The 17,772-nt window shown below is 39.8% G+C and overlaps 1 protein-coding gene across 1 annotated transcript; it reads left to right on the top strand.

The window, feature by feature from the left end:
* Positions 1–9,964: 9,964 nt before the first annotated feature.
* LOC113186640 (monocarboxylate transporter 1-like) lies at positions 9,965–17,301 on the top strand. Its single transcript, XM_026394145.2, has 4 exons — positions 9,965–10,181; positions 11,509–11,652; positions 13,860–14,726; positions 17,108–17,301. Exons 1-4 carry the CDS (start codon positions 9,965–9,967, stop codon positions 17,299–17,301), a joined length of 1,422 nt encoding a protein of 473 aa, XP_026249930.2.
* The last annotated feature ends 471 nt before the right edge of the window (positions 17,302–17,772 follow it).

The raw sequence follows: 17,772 nt of genomic DNA, 5'->3' as shown, positions 1-17,772 counted from the left end.
ATATTAGGATATACATTTTTTGTCAATTCAAAAACAAAAGTATCAAAAAAATTTTTAAATTATTTTTAATTTTTTTTCTTTTTTCTTTTGTTTGGTTCTTGGCATTGAACACAAGGATGCATTACCACTGAGCCATATCCCCAGCCCATTTTATTTTTTATTTTGAGACAGGGTCTTGCTAAGTTGCTTTGTGCCTGCCTAATTTGCTGAGGTTGGCTTCAAACTTGCAACCTTCCTGCTTCAGCCTCCTGTGTGCTTAGACCATCACACCCAGCTAGGCTGCAGGTCAGGTTTCTTAATGATTAAGATTCATCACCTAAGCTCATAAAAATTACCCTTCCACAAACCCACATTAAAGAAAGGACAAACACATCATCACTGGGAGATTTTATATACTTCCCTTCTATTATGATAGATGAAGTAGAAAAAAGAAAACTAATGAAGATTTAGGAGATTTAAATAAAACAACTTAAAGCCAATTCAACAAATAAGTCAAACCCAACATCTGGAAAGGTACATTCTTTTAGAGAACACATGAAATATTTTAAAAAATCATATGTTGTCCTTATGATATTATTGGGGTTTTTACATTTATTTTTTAGTTGTAGTTGGACACAATATCTTTATTTATTTATTTTTATGTGGTGTTGGGGATCAAACCCAGGGCCTCTCCCATGCTAGGCGAGCACTCTACCACTGAGCCACAACCCCAGCCCCAGTATTGTTAATTTTAAGTCAGTAAAATGAAATAAAAGTGGGGGCATGGTGGCACATTCCTATAATCCTGGCTACCGACCGGTAATCCTAGCTACTGAGGAGGCTGAGGCAGGTGGATTGCAAGTTCAGAGCCAGCCTTCAAAATTTAACAAGACCCTGTCTCAAAAATAAAAAGGCCTGGGGATGTAGCTCAGTGGTAGAGCACTTTCCTAGTATGTGTTAGGACCTGGATTCAGTCTTCAGTAGGTGGGGGTGAGGTGGGGAGGAAGCCTAAACAAAAGAGTTTCTTTGAAAACTTAAAAGCCTCTGAATAACTGTGGGTCAAAGAAGAAATTACATCCCAGTGATTTGGGAGGCTGAGGCAGGAGGATCACAATTTGAGGCCAATCTGGGAAACTTAGTGAAACCCTATGTAAAAATAAAAATTAGAAGGGGCTTTGGAGGTAGCTCAGGGTACCTGGGCTCAACCCTCAATACAAAAGGGGGTAAAAAAAGAGAAAATAAATCACAGTGGAAAAAAATGTAAATACTTGGAACTGGACAATAATAAAAATACTATATATATAACTAACTGTATAGTATGGTATGCAGTAGAAATGACAGTGGGAAACTTGTGGTCTTAGGAGCTTGTATTAGAAAAAAAAAAATAATTGCCCGAGTATCCACCTTATGTCTGAAAAAGAACAGAATAAATTCAGAAAATGTAATAATAAAACGATGATAAAAAAAGTAGAAATCTGTGAAATAAGAGGAAAGTTACAAGTAAAAACAATTGACAAAACAATATTCTTTGAAGAAAACTAATAAAGGAGATAAACCTCTGGGACTAAGGGAAGATGGGTAGAGGGCACATGTACCTGTGATAAAGAGGACTTTATCACAGATCCAGAAAGTAAAAATGCTATGCCAGAAAATTTGAAAACTTAGTCAAAATGGAAGAAGTTACAAGGGTACCCTACAAAGGCTCAAAATGCAACAAGAAGGGCTTGTAATTCAGCAGCATAAGAAAATGTAATTCAGCATAAGGCCCTGAGTTTTATCCCCAACACTGAAAGAAAAGAAGAAGAAAAGGTAAGAGGAGGAATGAGTAGACTTGGCATTTCTGTAATTGAATTATATGACTTAAAATATCCTCATAAGGAAAACACAGTCCCCGGGTGGTTTTATAGGTACATTCTGATAGGTAATGCTACCAAGAGAGGACCATCTGTTCTTGGAAGGAACAAATTATTCCAGTCTTAGACAACCTCTCCCTGAGATCAGGAAAAGAGAACATCTAACTCACTTTAACGTTTTAACATAACGTGATATTGAAATCAGAAAGAGAGTTGAGAAGGGAAATTTATATTTCCAAATAGCTTATGAATGCTTCAACCATCCAGACAAAACAGAGGCAGATTTAATTTGCAAATTTGCCAAAGTCAAGGTTGATATAAAAAAAAATCAGTTATGGAGAGTGCTCCTAGAGTGGTAGAATTAGGCCCTCTTAAAAAATCTCCTTCAAAGAAACAATGAGAACACTGGCAAAAATGATCAAAATCAAACTTCTTCAGAACTCAAAAGAAACCAAAGGTTTGCAGCAATCTGAAGAATGTATTCTAGAAGAACAATTGAATTTCTGTAAGAACAGCAAAAACAGCATTTTAACCAAATGAAGGAGAAATCAAGACATTTCCAGATACACAAAAATTGAGAGGTTTTGTTGCCAGCAAACCTTGTCCTACAAGAAACTCTGAGTCTCTGAGGCTGAAGTGAAAGAACACTAGGCAGTAACTTGAATTCTCATGAAGAAATAAAGGACACCTGTAAAGGCAACTGCATAAGGAAAATTAAAAGTCAGTGTAAATGTATTTTTTTTGCTTGAACTCTTTTTCCCTCCTATCTGATTTAGAGGATGACTATGTAAGTTAATAATTAAAAAACTGCTGGAAGGCTTATACTGTGTAAAAATGTAATTGGTATGATAGTAACTACATAAAAGGGGGCTATATAGTGACTTTTTTTTTTTGTACTAGAGATTGAACCCAGTGGCACTCTACCACTGAGTTAAATCCTCACCCTTTTTAATTTTTATTTTGAGACCAAGTCTTGCTATATTGACAGTGCTGGCCTTGAACTTGTGAACCTCCTGCCTTAGCCCCCTGCATTGCCAGGATTACAAGCATGTTTCACTGCTCCTGGGAGTAGCAGAGCTTTTGTCTACTATTGAAATTAAGTTGGTATTAACCCATTCTAGATTGTTTCAAGTTTAGATGTTGAAGTCCTCAGGCTAAAAAAAAATAAAACTTCCCAAATGTAGTAAAAAAAAAAAAAAAACCCAAGGGAATTAAATATCTATTCACAATAGAAAACAGTAATGGAAGAATAGAGAAAAAAAGACATAAAACATATAGAAAACAAGTAGCATATTGGCAGACTTGAATCCTACTTTATTAATTATTGAAGGGAAATTGAGGAACGAGAGATGGGTAAGCAAGAAATGAAAGACGGAGACCAAGCAGAGATACACACGACAGTTCATTTGCCGGAGCTGACAAATAAAGGCCATCTCTCTATAGTGGAGAGAGGCAAAACAGGCTTGGGTACCAGGACTTTTATGGGGCAGGCTCAGGAATCAGTACCGGTTGGGTCCTAATGCTGGTGGTTAAGGGTTGGGTTGGTATGAGCATTTCTCAGACACACCCTTGGGCAGAAAAGAGAAACTTTTTACTTAAAATGGCAGCTGTCACTTACGATGGCCATCCAGATGCTAAGCAAGGACCTTATAATAAATGTAAATGGATTAAATATTTTAATCAAATGCAGTGGTTGGCAGGATAGATTTTTTTTTGAAAATGACCTATGTAATGTTTAAAGTAGATCCACTTTAGAGTCAGAGATACATATACTTAAAGTAAACAGATGAAAAAGATATATCATGCAAATCATAAGAGAGCTGGAGTGGAGATAGGAATATTAGGCAAGATATACATCAAGAAAAAAATTGTTACTAGATGTAAAAGAAAGTACATATTATGATGATGAGAAGACCAGTCCTTCAGGAAGACATTCCAGTTTCAAACAAATATACAATTAACAATGGAGCCTCAAGATACATGGAAAACTGATGGAATTAAAGGGAACATAGATAATTCAATAAGAATTGTATTAGTTTTTCATTAGTGTGAACAAATTACCCAACAAGAACAACTTGAGGATGTTTTTCAAGATGGCGGAACAGAGGAGGTCAAAGCAGACCTGGGACTCAAGAAGTTGAATATAATAAAATAAGTAAGAAATCCCCAGTGGCACAGCTGCTGCCATAGCCAGGCCAGAAGCACCAGCTAGATCAGTCCCTCCGTGAGCATAGTGGAGGAATAAGGGAATTAAAGGAACCTGCATTTTTGAGAGGCCCAAGACACTCTGGGTATGGAGCATTTAGAGGTCAAGGACATTGCCTGGCAAACCTGAAAGACAGGCTGCACAATACCCGTGTGTGGTTACAGAAGCTGCGTCTCTCCAGACGGCCTGTGGAGAACAGAGGAGGGGAGCTTTTTGCAGCTGCTGTGCAGAGGCCGGCAGCTGAGGGGCCTGACCCCTGGCAAACCTGAGTTTGGCCCAAAATACAGGCCCAGTAAACACACTGGGCAACAGAGAGTGTGCTTAAGTGACAGGAGAGGTTTACATAGGGGACAACTGGTCATGGAAACCCACCAGGGCCTACCCTTCCCCCTCTAATCCACTGCTTGCAGGACCAGCTGGGAGAGACACATCTGGCTGGGAACTCAGAAGGGAGGGGGCAAGAAAGATTGTTTGGAGACTTAACCCAGGACCAAGAAATGGGGGGGTCTATAGGTGACCCTGGGGACTAAGAATTGGGTCCCCCATTCATGAGTGGAACCCAGGGGAGATCCCTGGGGTACAGTCTTCCAGCATGTACCACCAAGTACTGGGCCCTGGAGGTGTACTGATTTGAAATCTTCAGACCAATTGGCATTCAGCAGAGAGCCTGGAGCCTGCCGAAGCCTAAACCCTGCCTCCAGGAATTCCAGACAGTGCCACCTAAAACTGCTGAGAAGAGGAACTGAGAATCTTTTGAAATCCAACGGAAAGAATTCTTCAACTTTTCAAGATTTTCTTTTTTTTTTAACTCTTTTCTCTGTTTAATTCTGACCTTAATGGTGCATAGACATTTATTCATATTCATATTTTTTTCTCATTTCTAGCACTCTTGAAGTCAGTTATTTTTCATGGATTAGTTTTTTGTGAACTAGGGTGTTTATTAATATATTTTAGTTTCCTTTATATCCTTTTATTTTTACTTTTATCTTTTAAAATTTTTACTTTATATATATATATTTTTCTCCTATTTCCCTTGATTCTCTTTTCTTCAGCCAACAGCCAATCTCTATTTTCTCTCTTTGACTCTTCCTTTAATTTTTTACTTCTTCTCTCCTTCTCCCTCATAGTCATCACATCCTGTATCACTTCTGTTCTCTCCCTGTCCACCATTTGAAGTTATAAACCCTTTTGCAGTCTTGCTGTTTTTAATTGTAGACAATAACTGATGATGTCATTTCGGTTCATTGTGTTAATTAGAATTGTCGATGTCATAGTAGGAACTATTTGGTTTAATGTGATATATCATTTGCATGGGTTGTTGTTATTATTTGTCTGCCCCTAGACAGTGAGGTACTGGAGACCTTCAGGGACACTGTAAGTCCACAGGGTAGAAACTCTACTGCCTCAGATCCACACTGTTAGGTGGGTAGGCACACAAACAACATGAAAAAGCAAGGGAAGAAATCACCCCAAACCAACCAAGATACTTCAGTAACAGAATTCATCAACACCACAGTGGAAGAAATGTTAGAGAAACAGTTTAGAAGGTACATAGTTAAACTGATCTGTGAAGTAAAGGATGGTATAAGAAATGAAATCAGAGGGAAAATACATGAAGTGAAAGATCACTTCAATAAAGAGGCAGAGATTTTGATAAAAAAAAAAAAACAAGCAGAAACCTTAGAAAGGAAGGAATCAATAAATCAAATTAAAAATTCAGTAGAAAGCATCACCAACAGACTAGACCACTTGGGAGACAGAACCTCAGTCAATGAAGACAAAATATATAATCTCAAAAATAGAGTTGACCACAGAGAGGAGATGTTGAGAAACCATGAACAGAACTTCCGAGAACTATGGGATAACATAAAAAAGAGCAAATTTAAGATTTATAGGGATAGGTGAAGGTTTGGAGATACAAACCAAAGGAATGCACAATCTTTTTAATGAAATAACACCAGAAAATTACACAGACAGATCTAAAGAATGAAATGGAAAATCAAATGCAAGAGGCTTACATGGACCCCAAATGTACAAAACTACAACAGAGCCCCACCAAGGCATATTATAATGAAAATGCCCAGCCTACAGAGTAAGAATAGAATTTTGAAGGCTGTGAGAGAAAAATATCAGATTTCATTAGGGGGAAACCAATTCAGACCTCAGCTGATTTCTCCACCCAGGCCTTCAAAGCTGCGAGGTCCTAGAATAACATATACCAAGCTCTGAAAGAAAATGGACGCCAACCCAGAATCCTATATCCAGCAAACTTAAGCTTCAGATATGAAGATGAAATAAAAACCTCCATGATAGACAAAAGTTAAAAGAATTTGCAACCAGGAAGCCTGCACTTCAGAACATTTTTAATAAAGTATTCCATGAAGATGAAGTAAAAAAAAAAAAAAAAGTGAAATCAGCAGAGGGAGGAACTACACTTAAGGAGTAGCCAATCAAAGGAGAAAGAAATTCAAATTAAAAACTAGAAATAAACCCAAATGATCGGGAATACAAGTCCTATCTCGGTAATAACCTTGAACTTAATGGTCTAAATTCACCAGTCAAAAGACCCAGACTGGCAGATTGGGTTACAAAATAAGATCCAACAATATGTTGTCTCCAAGAGACTCACCTCACAGTCGGAAGGTGAAAGGATGGGAAAAAGACATATCACTCCCATGGATCGCATAAACAAGCAGGGGGTTCTATCCTCATATCAGATAAAGCGGACCTTAAGCCAAAATTAATCTGAAGGGACAAAGAAGGAGATTTCCTACTGCTTAAGGGAGTTATATATCAGCAAGACATAACAATTGTAAACATTTATGCCCCCAAACAAAGGAGCACCTACGTATATCAAATAAACCCTTCTCAATTTTAAGAATGAAATAGACCACAACATAATAGTACTGGGTACCTTTAACATGCTTCTGTCACCACTGGATAGATCCTCCAAACAAAAACTAAATTCAGAAGCTGTAGAAGTAAAAAATACAATTGATATTTTAGACTTAACAGACCTATGTAGAATATTTCATCCATCAATGACTGAATACACTTTCTCTCTAACATAGACTATGTTATGTAAGCTATCACATATGTTGGTCTACAATTATAATATTACCTAATATATTTTTAGAATCTGTAGGGTTATTTTGACAGCTCCCTTTCCATTGTTATTCATTTTTGTGTTCTTGGTTTTTTTTTAAACATGTATTCATTTTTTTAGGTGTAGATGGACACAACACAATGCCTTTATTGTTATGTGGTGCTGAGGATCAAACCCGGGTCCCACCCGTGCTAGACGAGTGCTCTACCGCTGAGCCACAATCCCAGCCTCTGTGTTCTTGTTTTTTTCTTGATTAGTCTTGGTTGATTTTTATCAGATTTTAGCTCATTTATTTCTTCTCTATTTCATATATTTCTGCTCATCTATTTTTTTCTTCCTACTACATAATTCGAAAATAATTTGATTGTTAATTTCTAGCTCCTTTCTGATACAAGTACTTTAAGTTATAAATGTTTATCTGAGTACTGGTCCATCCCAGAGATCCTGCTATTTTAAGCTTTTATTATCACTTACTTCAAAGCACTTTTTATTTAATTTTCTGTGCTTGCTCCCTTGCCCTCTGAGATATTTATAAGTGTGCCATTTAATTCTGAAATAGTTGACATGTGGGAGTGGGGTTCTATATATCTTGATTGATTTCTAAATCATGAAGGAAACTGCATGATTTCAAATTAAAAAAAAAAAAGTAATGGAAATTGTGGTGGGGCCATCGCTCTGAATGACCAGCATTTTTCTTCCCGTAATTGGTAGAGGCTCTGTCGGTCACTTTTGTAGTGATCTGGCCACATTCACAGTGGCCCTAGACGGCTGCCCCAGTCCTCAAAGTAGCAGAATGCGTCTTTATGCATTGGCATGCCTTCCTGCAGACCCATAGATCTAATTACGCTCACCTGTTCTTTGTGATATTACCCCTTTGCCTGTTTGGGACAGAATGTTGCATGGAAACGCCCTTTGTGTGTCCCCTTCTCTTGCTCTGCCTTTGGGTGTGGCCTTCCTAGATGTCAGTCAGCCTCCTGCCAGCAGACATCATGAAGCTAGACTCAGCCCCTTGAAACCTGACCCCTTGCCTCACTTGAATGGCTTCTCCTCAATAAAAAGGGTCAGGACGCCCTCTCTCTCTTTCTGTGGACCCTTAAGATCAAAGGAGCTGTCACAGGACCCCCAAAGAAAAAGGTATTTCATGCAGCCCAGTTCCCCTGGAGTGACCCTGAGTGTTTTTGTCGCCAGGAACGCGGCTGGAAATGTTTTTATATTGATTGTATTAGTTACCTACATGTCAAATCTGATCAAATTGCATCCTTCAAATATATGCATCATATTGTACTTCAATTTGACCTCAGTAGAGCTGTGGGAATAAAAGAGAACAACTTAGAGGACGAAAAGTTTATTTGGGGCTCACTGTTTCCCAAGATTCATTTCCTGGTGAGCTTGCTCCGGGCCTGAGATGAGGCAGAACATCCCGGTGCAGGGGCAGAAGAAAACTGCTCAGTTCCTGGCAGCCCCAGGAAAGAGAGATTGAGGAGCCAGGGAAAAGGGGTAGTCCCCAAAGGCACGCCCCAGTGACCTGCATCCTCCCGCCAAGCCCACCTGCCTACAGGTACCACCTAGTAGTCCATTCAAGTTATTAATCCAGAGAATGGATCCACTGCTGGGAGTAATCTCATAATCTGGTCATTTCACCTCTGAACATTCCTGCATTGCTGAGCACATGAGCTTTTCAAGGGATGATCCAGGATTCAACCATGACAATAATAGTTGGAAACTTCAACTGAAATCAGATGGTGATAGTTACATAATTCTGTGAATATACTAAAAATCACTGAGTTTTACACTTTGAAAGGATAAATTTTATTATATGCAAATTATATCTATCAATAAAGCTGTTATTTAAATGGGTCAATTGTGTTTACACATCAGAAGAATATTTTTTACAGTTACTACTTAACAGGGCTGGGGATATAGCTCACTTGGTAGACTGCTTGCTTCGCCTGCAAAACAAGGCCCTGGGTTCGAAAAAAAGTTACTACTTTATTTCTTACTTAACAAAAAAAGTACCTAAGATTAAATCTAACAAAAGTTGCACAAACCCTAAACATTTCACAATTTTATAAAACTTTTTAGAAACTTTATAAAAATCATATTCAGAAACTAATAAAGGTTTTTAGTGTCTTAACAGAACTATTCCTTTTTTTTTTTAATCTTTTGAATTTTGAGACAGATCTCTCTAACTTGCCCAGGCTGACCTTGAACTTGAGATCCTCCTGCCTCAGCCTCCCAAGTCTCTGGGACAACAGGTGTGGGCCACCTCAACCAGTGAGAAGGTAATTTCTTTAAAGTGGACCAGTAAACCTATTCCCAGCCTCTCCCACCTGCTACTAATTAAAATCTTACAGTATATTTCTACTGATTTTTTTTCTTCATTAGTACTGGATGACTTAACAAGAAAAGGGAAAGTCTTTGATTTAAAACTGCCAGCTTCTGAAATTGATTCATTGAAACTATATTAAGCTATCATTTAGGAATCCTTCCTGTCACATAATAGAAAAAAAAATACCTCAACAGCTGGATGAAAAGCAAACTTACTGAGATAACTTTCTATTCCACATGCTGTAGATTGCTGTATGTCTAGTGCGTTATAGATAACACTGTCGTTCCTGACATTTTTAGATGAGCCTGTTAGTCCTATAGAAAATAAAAACTAGGTAAACATTAGAGGATAAATTCTGGAAAGGAGAAAACATTGCAAGGGAGATATTAAATCTTTATAATTTTATAGTATGCATATTATTATCGACCTCCTTGTTACCTACTGCTTTCCTTTCAGATCCTTCAGGTATTTGGAATTCATCTTTACGTACAATGTCAACGTCAAATGAAGGTCCAGTTGGATATACCCCCCCAGATGGAGGCTGGGGGTGGGCAGTGGTTGTTGGTGCTTTCATTTCTATCGGCTTCTCATGTGCATTTGCCAAATCTATTTCTGTATTTTACAAAGAAATTGAAGGTCTATTTGATGCCAGCACCAGTGAAGTGTCGTGGATCTCCTCCATCATGTTTGCTGTCATGTATGGGGGCGGTGAGTACCACTGAGGCCTGCTCTTTTAACTACCAGTAGGCAGGCAAAAGCTCTGTAGTAGGTGCTTTCTGTTCCTGGTGCCCTTATCAGTGAGGTATTCGAAAGGTTGTTCTTGAAGCTAGGTGATTAGAATCGCATTTTTCCTTCCTTTTATCAGTAAAGACTATATAGCAACTATATGTTCCTCTTAGGTTAACTATGACCAAAACTGGAGTCATATAAAGGATAACGTTCTTTTAAAATGTGTTTTCTGGCTGGCCATGGTGATTACATTAAGTCTATAATCCCAGCAACTCAGGAAACTGAGGCAGGAGAATTGCAAGTTTAAGGCCAGCCTCAGCAAGTTAGACCAAAGCAACTCAGCAATACCCTATTTCAAAATTAAAAAAATAAAAAGGTCTGGGAATGTAGCTCAGTGGTAAAGTGCCCCGGGTTCAATCCCCAATATGAAATAAAATAATAATAATAATAATAATGCATTTTCTGGGCTGGGGTGCAGCTCAGTGATAGAGTGCTTGCTTAGCATGCACTGGGTTTAATCTCCAGTACCGCAGGGAGGGGGAAAAAAGTGTTTTCTGCTTTTGCTGATATATACAAAGGCAATTGATTTTTGTATTTTCATTGTATATCCCGTAAGCTTGCTCAATGCTTGTTGTTTCCATTAATTTATTGGTAGAGTCTGTCAAAATTTTTGGATATTCAAAATATCTTCCACAAATAATGATAGTTTGGTTTCTTTCTTTCCTTATCCCTATTTTCCCCTGTCTTACTGCACTGGCTTGGACTTCCAGTATAATGCTGAAGAAAAGTAGTGATGGTAGGCACTTTTGTTTTGTAGTTCTGTTATCGTTGTTTTCTGTGAGAAACAAAACACATACTAGCTAGTGATTTGTTCCTCCTGACTGTTGTCTTCATGTCTGCACTCCAGATACCTATCCACAAATCAAGAACAGAGAAGACTTGCTACAGTTACGTTAATAATGTTCTAAACACATGAAGATCCCTACAGACTTAGAATCAGGGAATGTGCAGCCCGTTCTACCTTAGGAGAGGTAGAGTGAGGGCTTTTCTTCTTGCAATGAATCCATCTAATATGTTCTAGAAACACAGAAGATGTACAATCAATGCTGCTGTTTTTTTCCACTACACAAATCAATGAGCCTGCAATCATGATGGAAAGCAGCTCTGTACCCGGCTTTGTGTTTTCTCTGTTTGTTGTGGGGATGGGGGTTTTGTCTTGACGCCTATCTTGTCCGTAATGCCTCGTATGGACGCAGAAGTGGGGAGTGGGCTTCTCTGCGTTGCTAAGTTGCCTGTTCTCTCCCAGGTCCCATCAGCAGTATCCTGGTGAATAAGTACGGCAGTCGTCCCGTCATGATGGCTGGTGGCTGCTTGTCTGGCTGTGGCTTGGTTGCGGCTTCTTTCTGTAACACGGTTCAGGAGCTTTACTTGTGTATTGGAGTTGTTGGAGGTGAGGTGCTACTGGTTTATTTTCAAGCGTTAATTTTTTTTTGGTGGACTGTTGGTAGCATGGATCTGCCGATTCTTTTGAGAAATAAAATGTCTTTATTAGAAAAATGACTGACTGTTATTTTTAAGAGCTTTAGATGTGTTAATTTAAGAGTGCCAGAAAAGCAAACTTTTAAAGACAGTCTAGCGCTTAATTGGCATTATCATTTGTTAAATGAATGAGTTGAAGATTTTTTTGTCCCACCTCCCTTTCTTCTTTTCCTCCCTCACTCCCTCTTTTCCTTTCTTCCATCTAAAGGAAGGTAGCAGTAAAGGACGTGGTGCCCTCAGTTATTTAAAGAGCAGTCATCAGCTATTCCCAGCCATCACAAACCCCAGACTACCCGAGATGGAACTGGCTCAGAGTGGACTAAGGGAACATCAGATACAAAGAGCAGATTCTCTGGTAGAGAAGCCAGGTACATTTTCAAGGAGTAAAGCGCATGACAGGAGCACTCTCCCTCCCCTCACCCCCCTGCCCTTTTTAAAATTTTTTTTGGTGCTGGATTGAACCCAGAGGCACTTTACCACTGAGTTACATCTCCAGTCCTCTTTTATTTCTATTTTTTTTTTTTTATTTTGAGACAGGTCCTCCTGCCTTAGCCTCTGAGTCATTGGGATTACAAGCATCGTTTCTTTTCTTTTTTTTTTTTTTTGAGAGAGAGAGAGAGAGAGAGAGAATTTTTTAATATTTATTTCTTAGTTCTCGGCGGACACAACATCTTCGTTGGTATGTGGTGCTGAGGATCGAACCCGGGCTGCACGCATGCCAGGCGAGCGCGCTACCACTTGAGCCATTTTAAGTATTTTTTTTTGTGTATATATACTGTTTATTAATAGAAAAAATGTCAACAACCTAATGCTCATTAACCAGAGAATGGTGAATGAATTATGGTACCATTCAATGGAAAAATAACATCAGCGAAAATTTCTGAGACGTGGAAGTATGGGCATATGCATGATATATTAAGTTAAAAAACTTGATAACAGGACGAGGGTGTAGCTCAGTGGTAGAGCACTAGCCTGGCCAAAAAAAGGGGTTACATCTCTTGGTTCTATTCTTGGGCTTTCTGCTTATTTTCATTGATTTGTTTTTCTATTTTTTTTTTGATACACTGTTCTTTTTTTATTGGTTGTTCAAAACATTACAAAGCTCTTGACATATCATATTTCATACATTTGATTCAAGTGGGTTATGAACTCCCATTTTTACCCCGTATACAGATTGCAGAATCACATCGGTTACACATCCACGTTTTTACATACTGCCATACTAGTGACTGTTGTATTCTGCTGCCTTTCCTATCCTCTACTATTCCCCCTCCCCTCCCCTCCCATCTTCTCTCTCTACCCCATCTACTGTAATTCAATACTATCCCTTGTTTTTTTTCCCTTTCCCCTCACATCACTGTTCTAATTATTATAACTGTGTAACATATTCATTCTTTTTACATTGGTCCCCCAAATTACTTATCTTTTTCAAATATTTATGATGTATTCATTCTCCAGGAATATTTCATGGGCATTTTACCTCATTTGAAAAATAAAATACATGGCCATTTTCATAGAGATTGCCTTCAGTTAATGAATTTATTGTGGTAGTACTGGCATTTCTGACAGTGTTGTATTTTTTACTATCCAAAAATATTTTTTCTTTTACTGTCTTACTTTCTGAACTCATAATATTTATTTTTTTCCTTTTTGTTTTCAATTCCCTGTTCCTCAAGAAAGCTAATATTATGAAGCTAAGTACAGATCCTACATTTATTTTTTTAATATTTATTTTTTAGTTGTAGGTGAACATAGTACCTTTATTTTTTTTTTAATGTGGTGCTGAGGATCGAACCCCGTGCCTCACGCGTGCTAGGCGAGTGCTCTACCACTGAGCCACAACCCCAGCCCCGGGATTTTTTTAGTATTCTTTCGGTTGCTAGAATAAAAGTAATAATAATTTTAATGTTATAACTCTGGTATTTGCTACATAGAGACACTTTGGTCTATATTTATTTGACAACAGTGGACCTCATGATCCATTAATTATAATAGCCTCTCTCAGAATGATGGCAATTTTTGTCCTTTTCGTTCAATTTCTTTGTCGAGTTAATTAATAACAAGTGTTTCTGACGTTAATTATAGTATGTAATGCTGTCATTTTCCCCCTCCCTCCAGGTCTTGGATTTGCTTTCAACCTGAATCCAGCTCTGACCATGATTGGCACATATTTCTATAAGAAGCGACCCTTGGCCAACGGACTCACCATGGCCGGCAGCCCTGTGCTCCTCGCAGTCCTGGCCCCCCTCAATCAGACTCTCTTTGATAGCTTTGGTTGTAAAGGAAGCTTCCTGATTCTTGGGGGCCTCCTGCTAAACTGCTGTGTGGCTGGAGCCCTGATGCGACCCCTAGGACCCAAGCCAACACAGGCAGAGACAGTGGAGTGTAAAGAATCCCTTCCAGAAGCTGGAAAATCTAATGCCAACAAGGTTGCAGGTGATGCCAATGGAAAATGTAATGGTGGGAACGATAAAGAGGAGAAAAGATCCGTCTTCCCAGGAGTTAACCAATTCCTGAACCTGTCCCTCTTCACCCACAGAGGCTTCGTTCTGTATCTCTCTGCAAACGTGATGATGGTCTTTGGACTGGCTGCCCCGTTAGTCTTTCTTAGTAGTTACGCCAAGAGTCGACACTCTGCTAGTGAGAAGCCTGCCTTCCTTCTCTCCATTTTGTCTTTGGTCGATATTATAGCCAGACCTTCCATGGGACTGCTAGCCAACACCAAGTGGATAAGACCACGAATCCAGTATTTCTTTGCTGCTGCGATTTTTGCAAATGGAGTGTGTCATATGATACTGCCTTTTTCTACCAGCTACGTTGGGTTCTGTGTCTATGCGGGATGCTTAGGATTTGCCTTTGGGTGGCTCAGCTCTGTCTTGTTTGAAACACTGATGGACCTCGTGGGACCGCAGAAGTTCTCCAGCGCCATGGGATTGGTGACCATTGTGGAATGCTGTCCTGTCCTCCTGGGGCCACCACTGTTAGGTACAATATGTTTCCCTACCTCTATGATCCCGCTATCATAAAACAGGATTGGGACCGTGATAGAAAGCAGAGATTAGGGGCTAGGATTGTGGCTCAGTGGCCAGAGCGCTCACCTAGCACGGCCGGGACCCGGGTTCGATCCTCAGCACCACATAAAAATAAACACATTGGGTTGTGTCCATCTACACCTAAAAAATAAATATTAAAAAAAAAAAAGCAGCAGAGATTAGTGAGCTGTTTGGTAGCACAGAGCAAGCCTTTCTCACCTCTGTACCCTGAGTGCTGGCACATTACTTGACACAGGTGATTGCTCAAATACTTACCAAATCAAAGTAAATTGAACCATCAAGCTGAAAGGAGAATTAAAAAAAAAACTATTACAAACTTCAGTATTTTTAAAAGTATTTCTGGTCACAAAATGAACACGCTTATTGTAGAAAAATGAGTAATGTACCTTTCCACCCTGAAAATACTAATAGTATTTTCATTTTAATCATGACATTTCTCTCAGTCCTGCTATTCAAAATAATAATAATAGGTATCAGGCGAGGGTTCACAGTGTACCAGACTGTTTTCGTCACTTTATATGCCCTGTCATATTTCACAAGTCTATGAGGTAGAACTGTTACTGTCCCACTTTACAAGTGAAGAAATATGGGCTTCTAAAAATGAAATAATCTGTCCGAGATCTCGCATTCAGCAAAGGGCTACAAAACTTAATAGATTATTCCATAAGAAGAGCAAATTCTTTACATTTAGAAATTATTACTTAATACTAAATACAAGAATAATTTGGTTCTCCTCTGGACTGATTCATGCTTTTGAGATTATGCATGAAGGAGCAAGGAGGGATCCCCACACAGAGGCCAACTGCTGACTTCAAAACTTCCCCTCGGTTACTTTTCTCTCTACTCAGTGAGCTTCACGAATCCTATCAGTTTTTACCTCCAAAACCTTCCTAATCTGCCCATTTTTCTCCATCACTACTACCACCCTTACCTAAACACCTGTTTCCTGTTCTGGCTTGACCCTAATGGTGACCTCGTAACTGGTCCTCCTGTACCTGCGCCAGCTGTCCTGAAGTCTCTTACACCTCTTCCGTGGCTTCCCACCACTCTTAGGGTGAGGATAAAATTTCCTGATGTGACTTACAAGGCTCTGCCTGGCCTGGCCTGGCCTCACCTGACTCTCCACCTCATTTCTTAGCACCAGCCCTTTGCTCTCTGCTCCAGTAGCCCAGCCCTTCATCCCGGCTCACATGCCGTGCTTCCTTCTTCCTACCCCTGTGCCTTTGCACTTGCTGTTCTGCCTGGATCCTCTCCTTACCCCCTACTCCTGAGGATCTCTGTCCTCCTGCAAGTCTCAGCTCAGTGGACTCAAGGGAGGAAGACTTCCTCTCCCTACCTGCCAGTTCCAGTCCTCCATTTTCTACTTCCATAACCCTCCCTGTAGCGCTTGTCACGTCTGTGTGATTATCTGAACAACATCTCCTCTCCATTCAGCTGTGGGTGGTAAGGCCCTTGCTCACCCTCATCGGCAGCCCTGAGTGAAGCCAGTGTCTGGGCAGTGATGGAGGCTCAGTGACAGTTGCTGAATGAGCGACGCCCTGAGTCAGGAAGCCATATGGGGGTCACATTTGAATTGGTTCTATTAAGTGCAGAGTAGGGCTTTCCAGAGTTTATTTCTAGAGGTACTGATAAACTGTCACCATAACGGGAGGTTTAGACACGCCAAGTTCAACGGATCTCTTTACTACCAGACTTGACAGAGCCTTAAAGATAAAAGGAAGTGATACGTCACCCCAAATTTTTGACCTTTGAAACATTGGGCTCCCCGTTGCACAATAGTTACAGGTATAGATCCAGGAGTCAGAAATCCCAGGTGAAAGCCAAACGGTTTCGTTTACTAGCTTTGTGACCTTGGACAGGTTACCTATGTCTCTGTACTTCAGTTGTATCTCTACAATTGATGATGACCGTGGAACGTGCCTGTCGTGATCTTTGGAAATGCTGCTAGAGAAAGAGCATGGGCCTCTGGTAACTGGAATAGCTGTGTGTCCCCGGACAAGAGTCCCAGACCTCTTCTGAGCATTACATACTGAGGGGATTGATTGTAGGTAATCTACAATTCGAATCTGCCAAGAATTGATGATTTTCCAGGTTTCTAAAAATAACAGAATATGCAAGGGCACCCAAAATCAGTGAAAAAAATGACATAAATAGAAGATAAGGTTATTTTTAGCAACTCCTTTTGGTACCCATTGGGCATTTGGGGGCTTTGAAGACTGGATCAACATCTTCTTTCTGAGTGGATCCTTATACTTTGGGAAAGGGTATCCCCGTTTACTTTACCCACATTACTTTGTTTTTTTACATCTTTAGGTCGTCTCAATGACATATACGGAGACTACAAATACACCTACTGGTCATGTGGTGTGATCCTGATGATTGCCAGTGTCTTTCTCTTCATTGGTATGGGCATCAATTATCGACTTGTGGCCAAAGAAGAGAAAGCAGAGGAGAATCAGAAAAAGCAAGATCCAGAGGGGGAGGCCAAAGGAGTCCCTACAGAATAACATAGAGTAGAGAGGCCCTGGGGAGAAGCGTCCCGGCTGAAACCACGGATAGTCAGAGGAGCCAAAGATCCTGGAAAACATTCTACTGAACCATGTTCACCCAGTGACGCTTAACGTGGATAGCAGACACCTTTGTGGAAACAGCCAGGTGTTTATTGAGGAAACTCTATTTCATCCTTCGTAGCAGTCCAAAATAAACATCACATCCTCTGAGGACTGGGGATTTGCAGACGATGGGGGAAGGAAATTGCTTTTATTTGAAGTCAGATGGATTAAGGGGATACTTTACATATGGCTGAACACCTCATCATCATTTCTAGGGGTGCGGGGAATTGAACCCAGGGCCTTGCATATGGTAGACAAGCACATATCCAGCCCTACCGTTCCATTTTTTTAAGGACGCAGTTTGATGAGTTTTGACAAAAATGTTTATTCAAATAAGTACAACCCCAGTTTAGAACATTTCAAAGA

Source organism: Urocitellus parryii, chromosome 11 (assembly GCF_045843805.1).
Source record: "Urocitellus parryii isolate mUroPar1 chromosome 11, mUroPar1.hap1, whole genome shotgun sequence".
NCBI lineage: Eukaryota > Metazoa > Chordata > Mammalia > Rodentia > Sciuridae > Urocitellus > Urocitellus parryii.
This window is presented reverse-complemented; position numbering and strand designations above follow the sequence as displayed.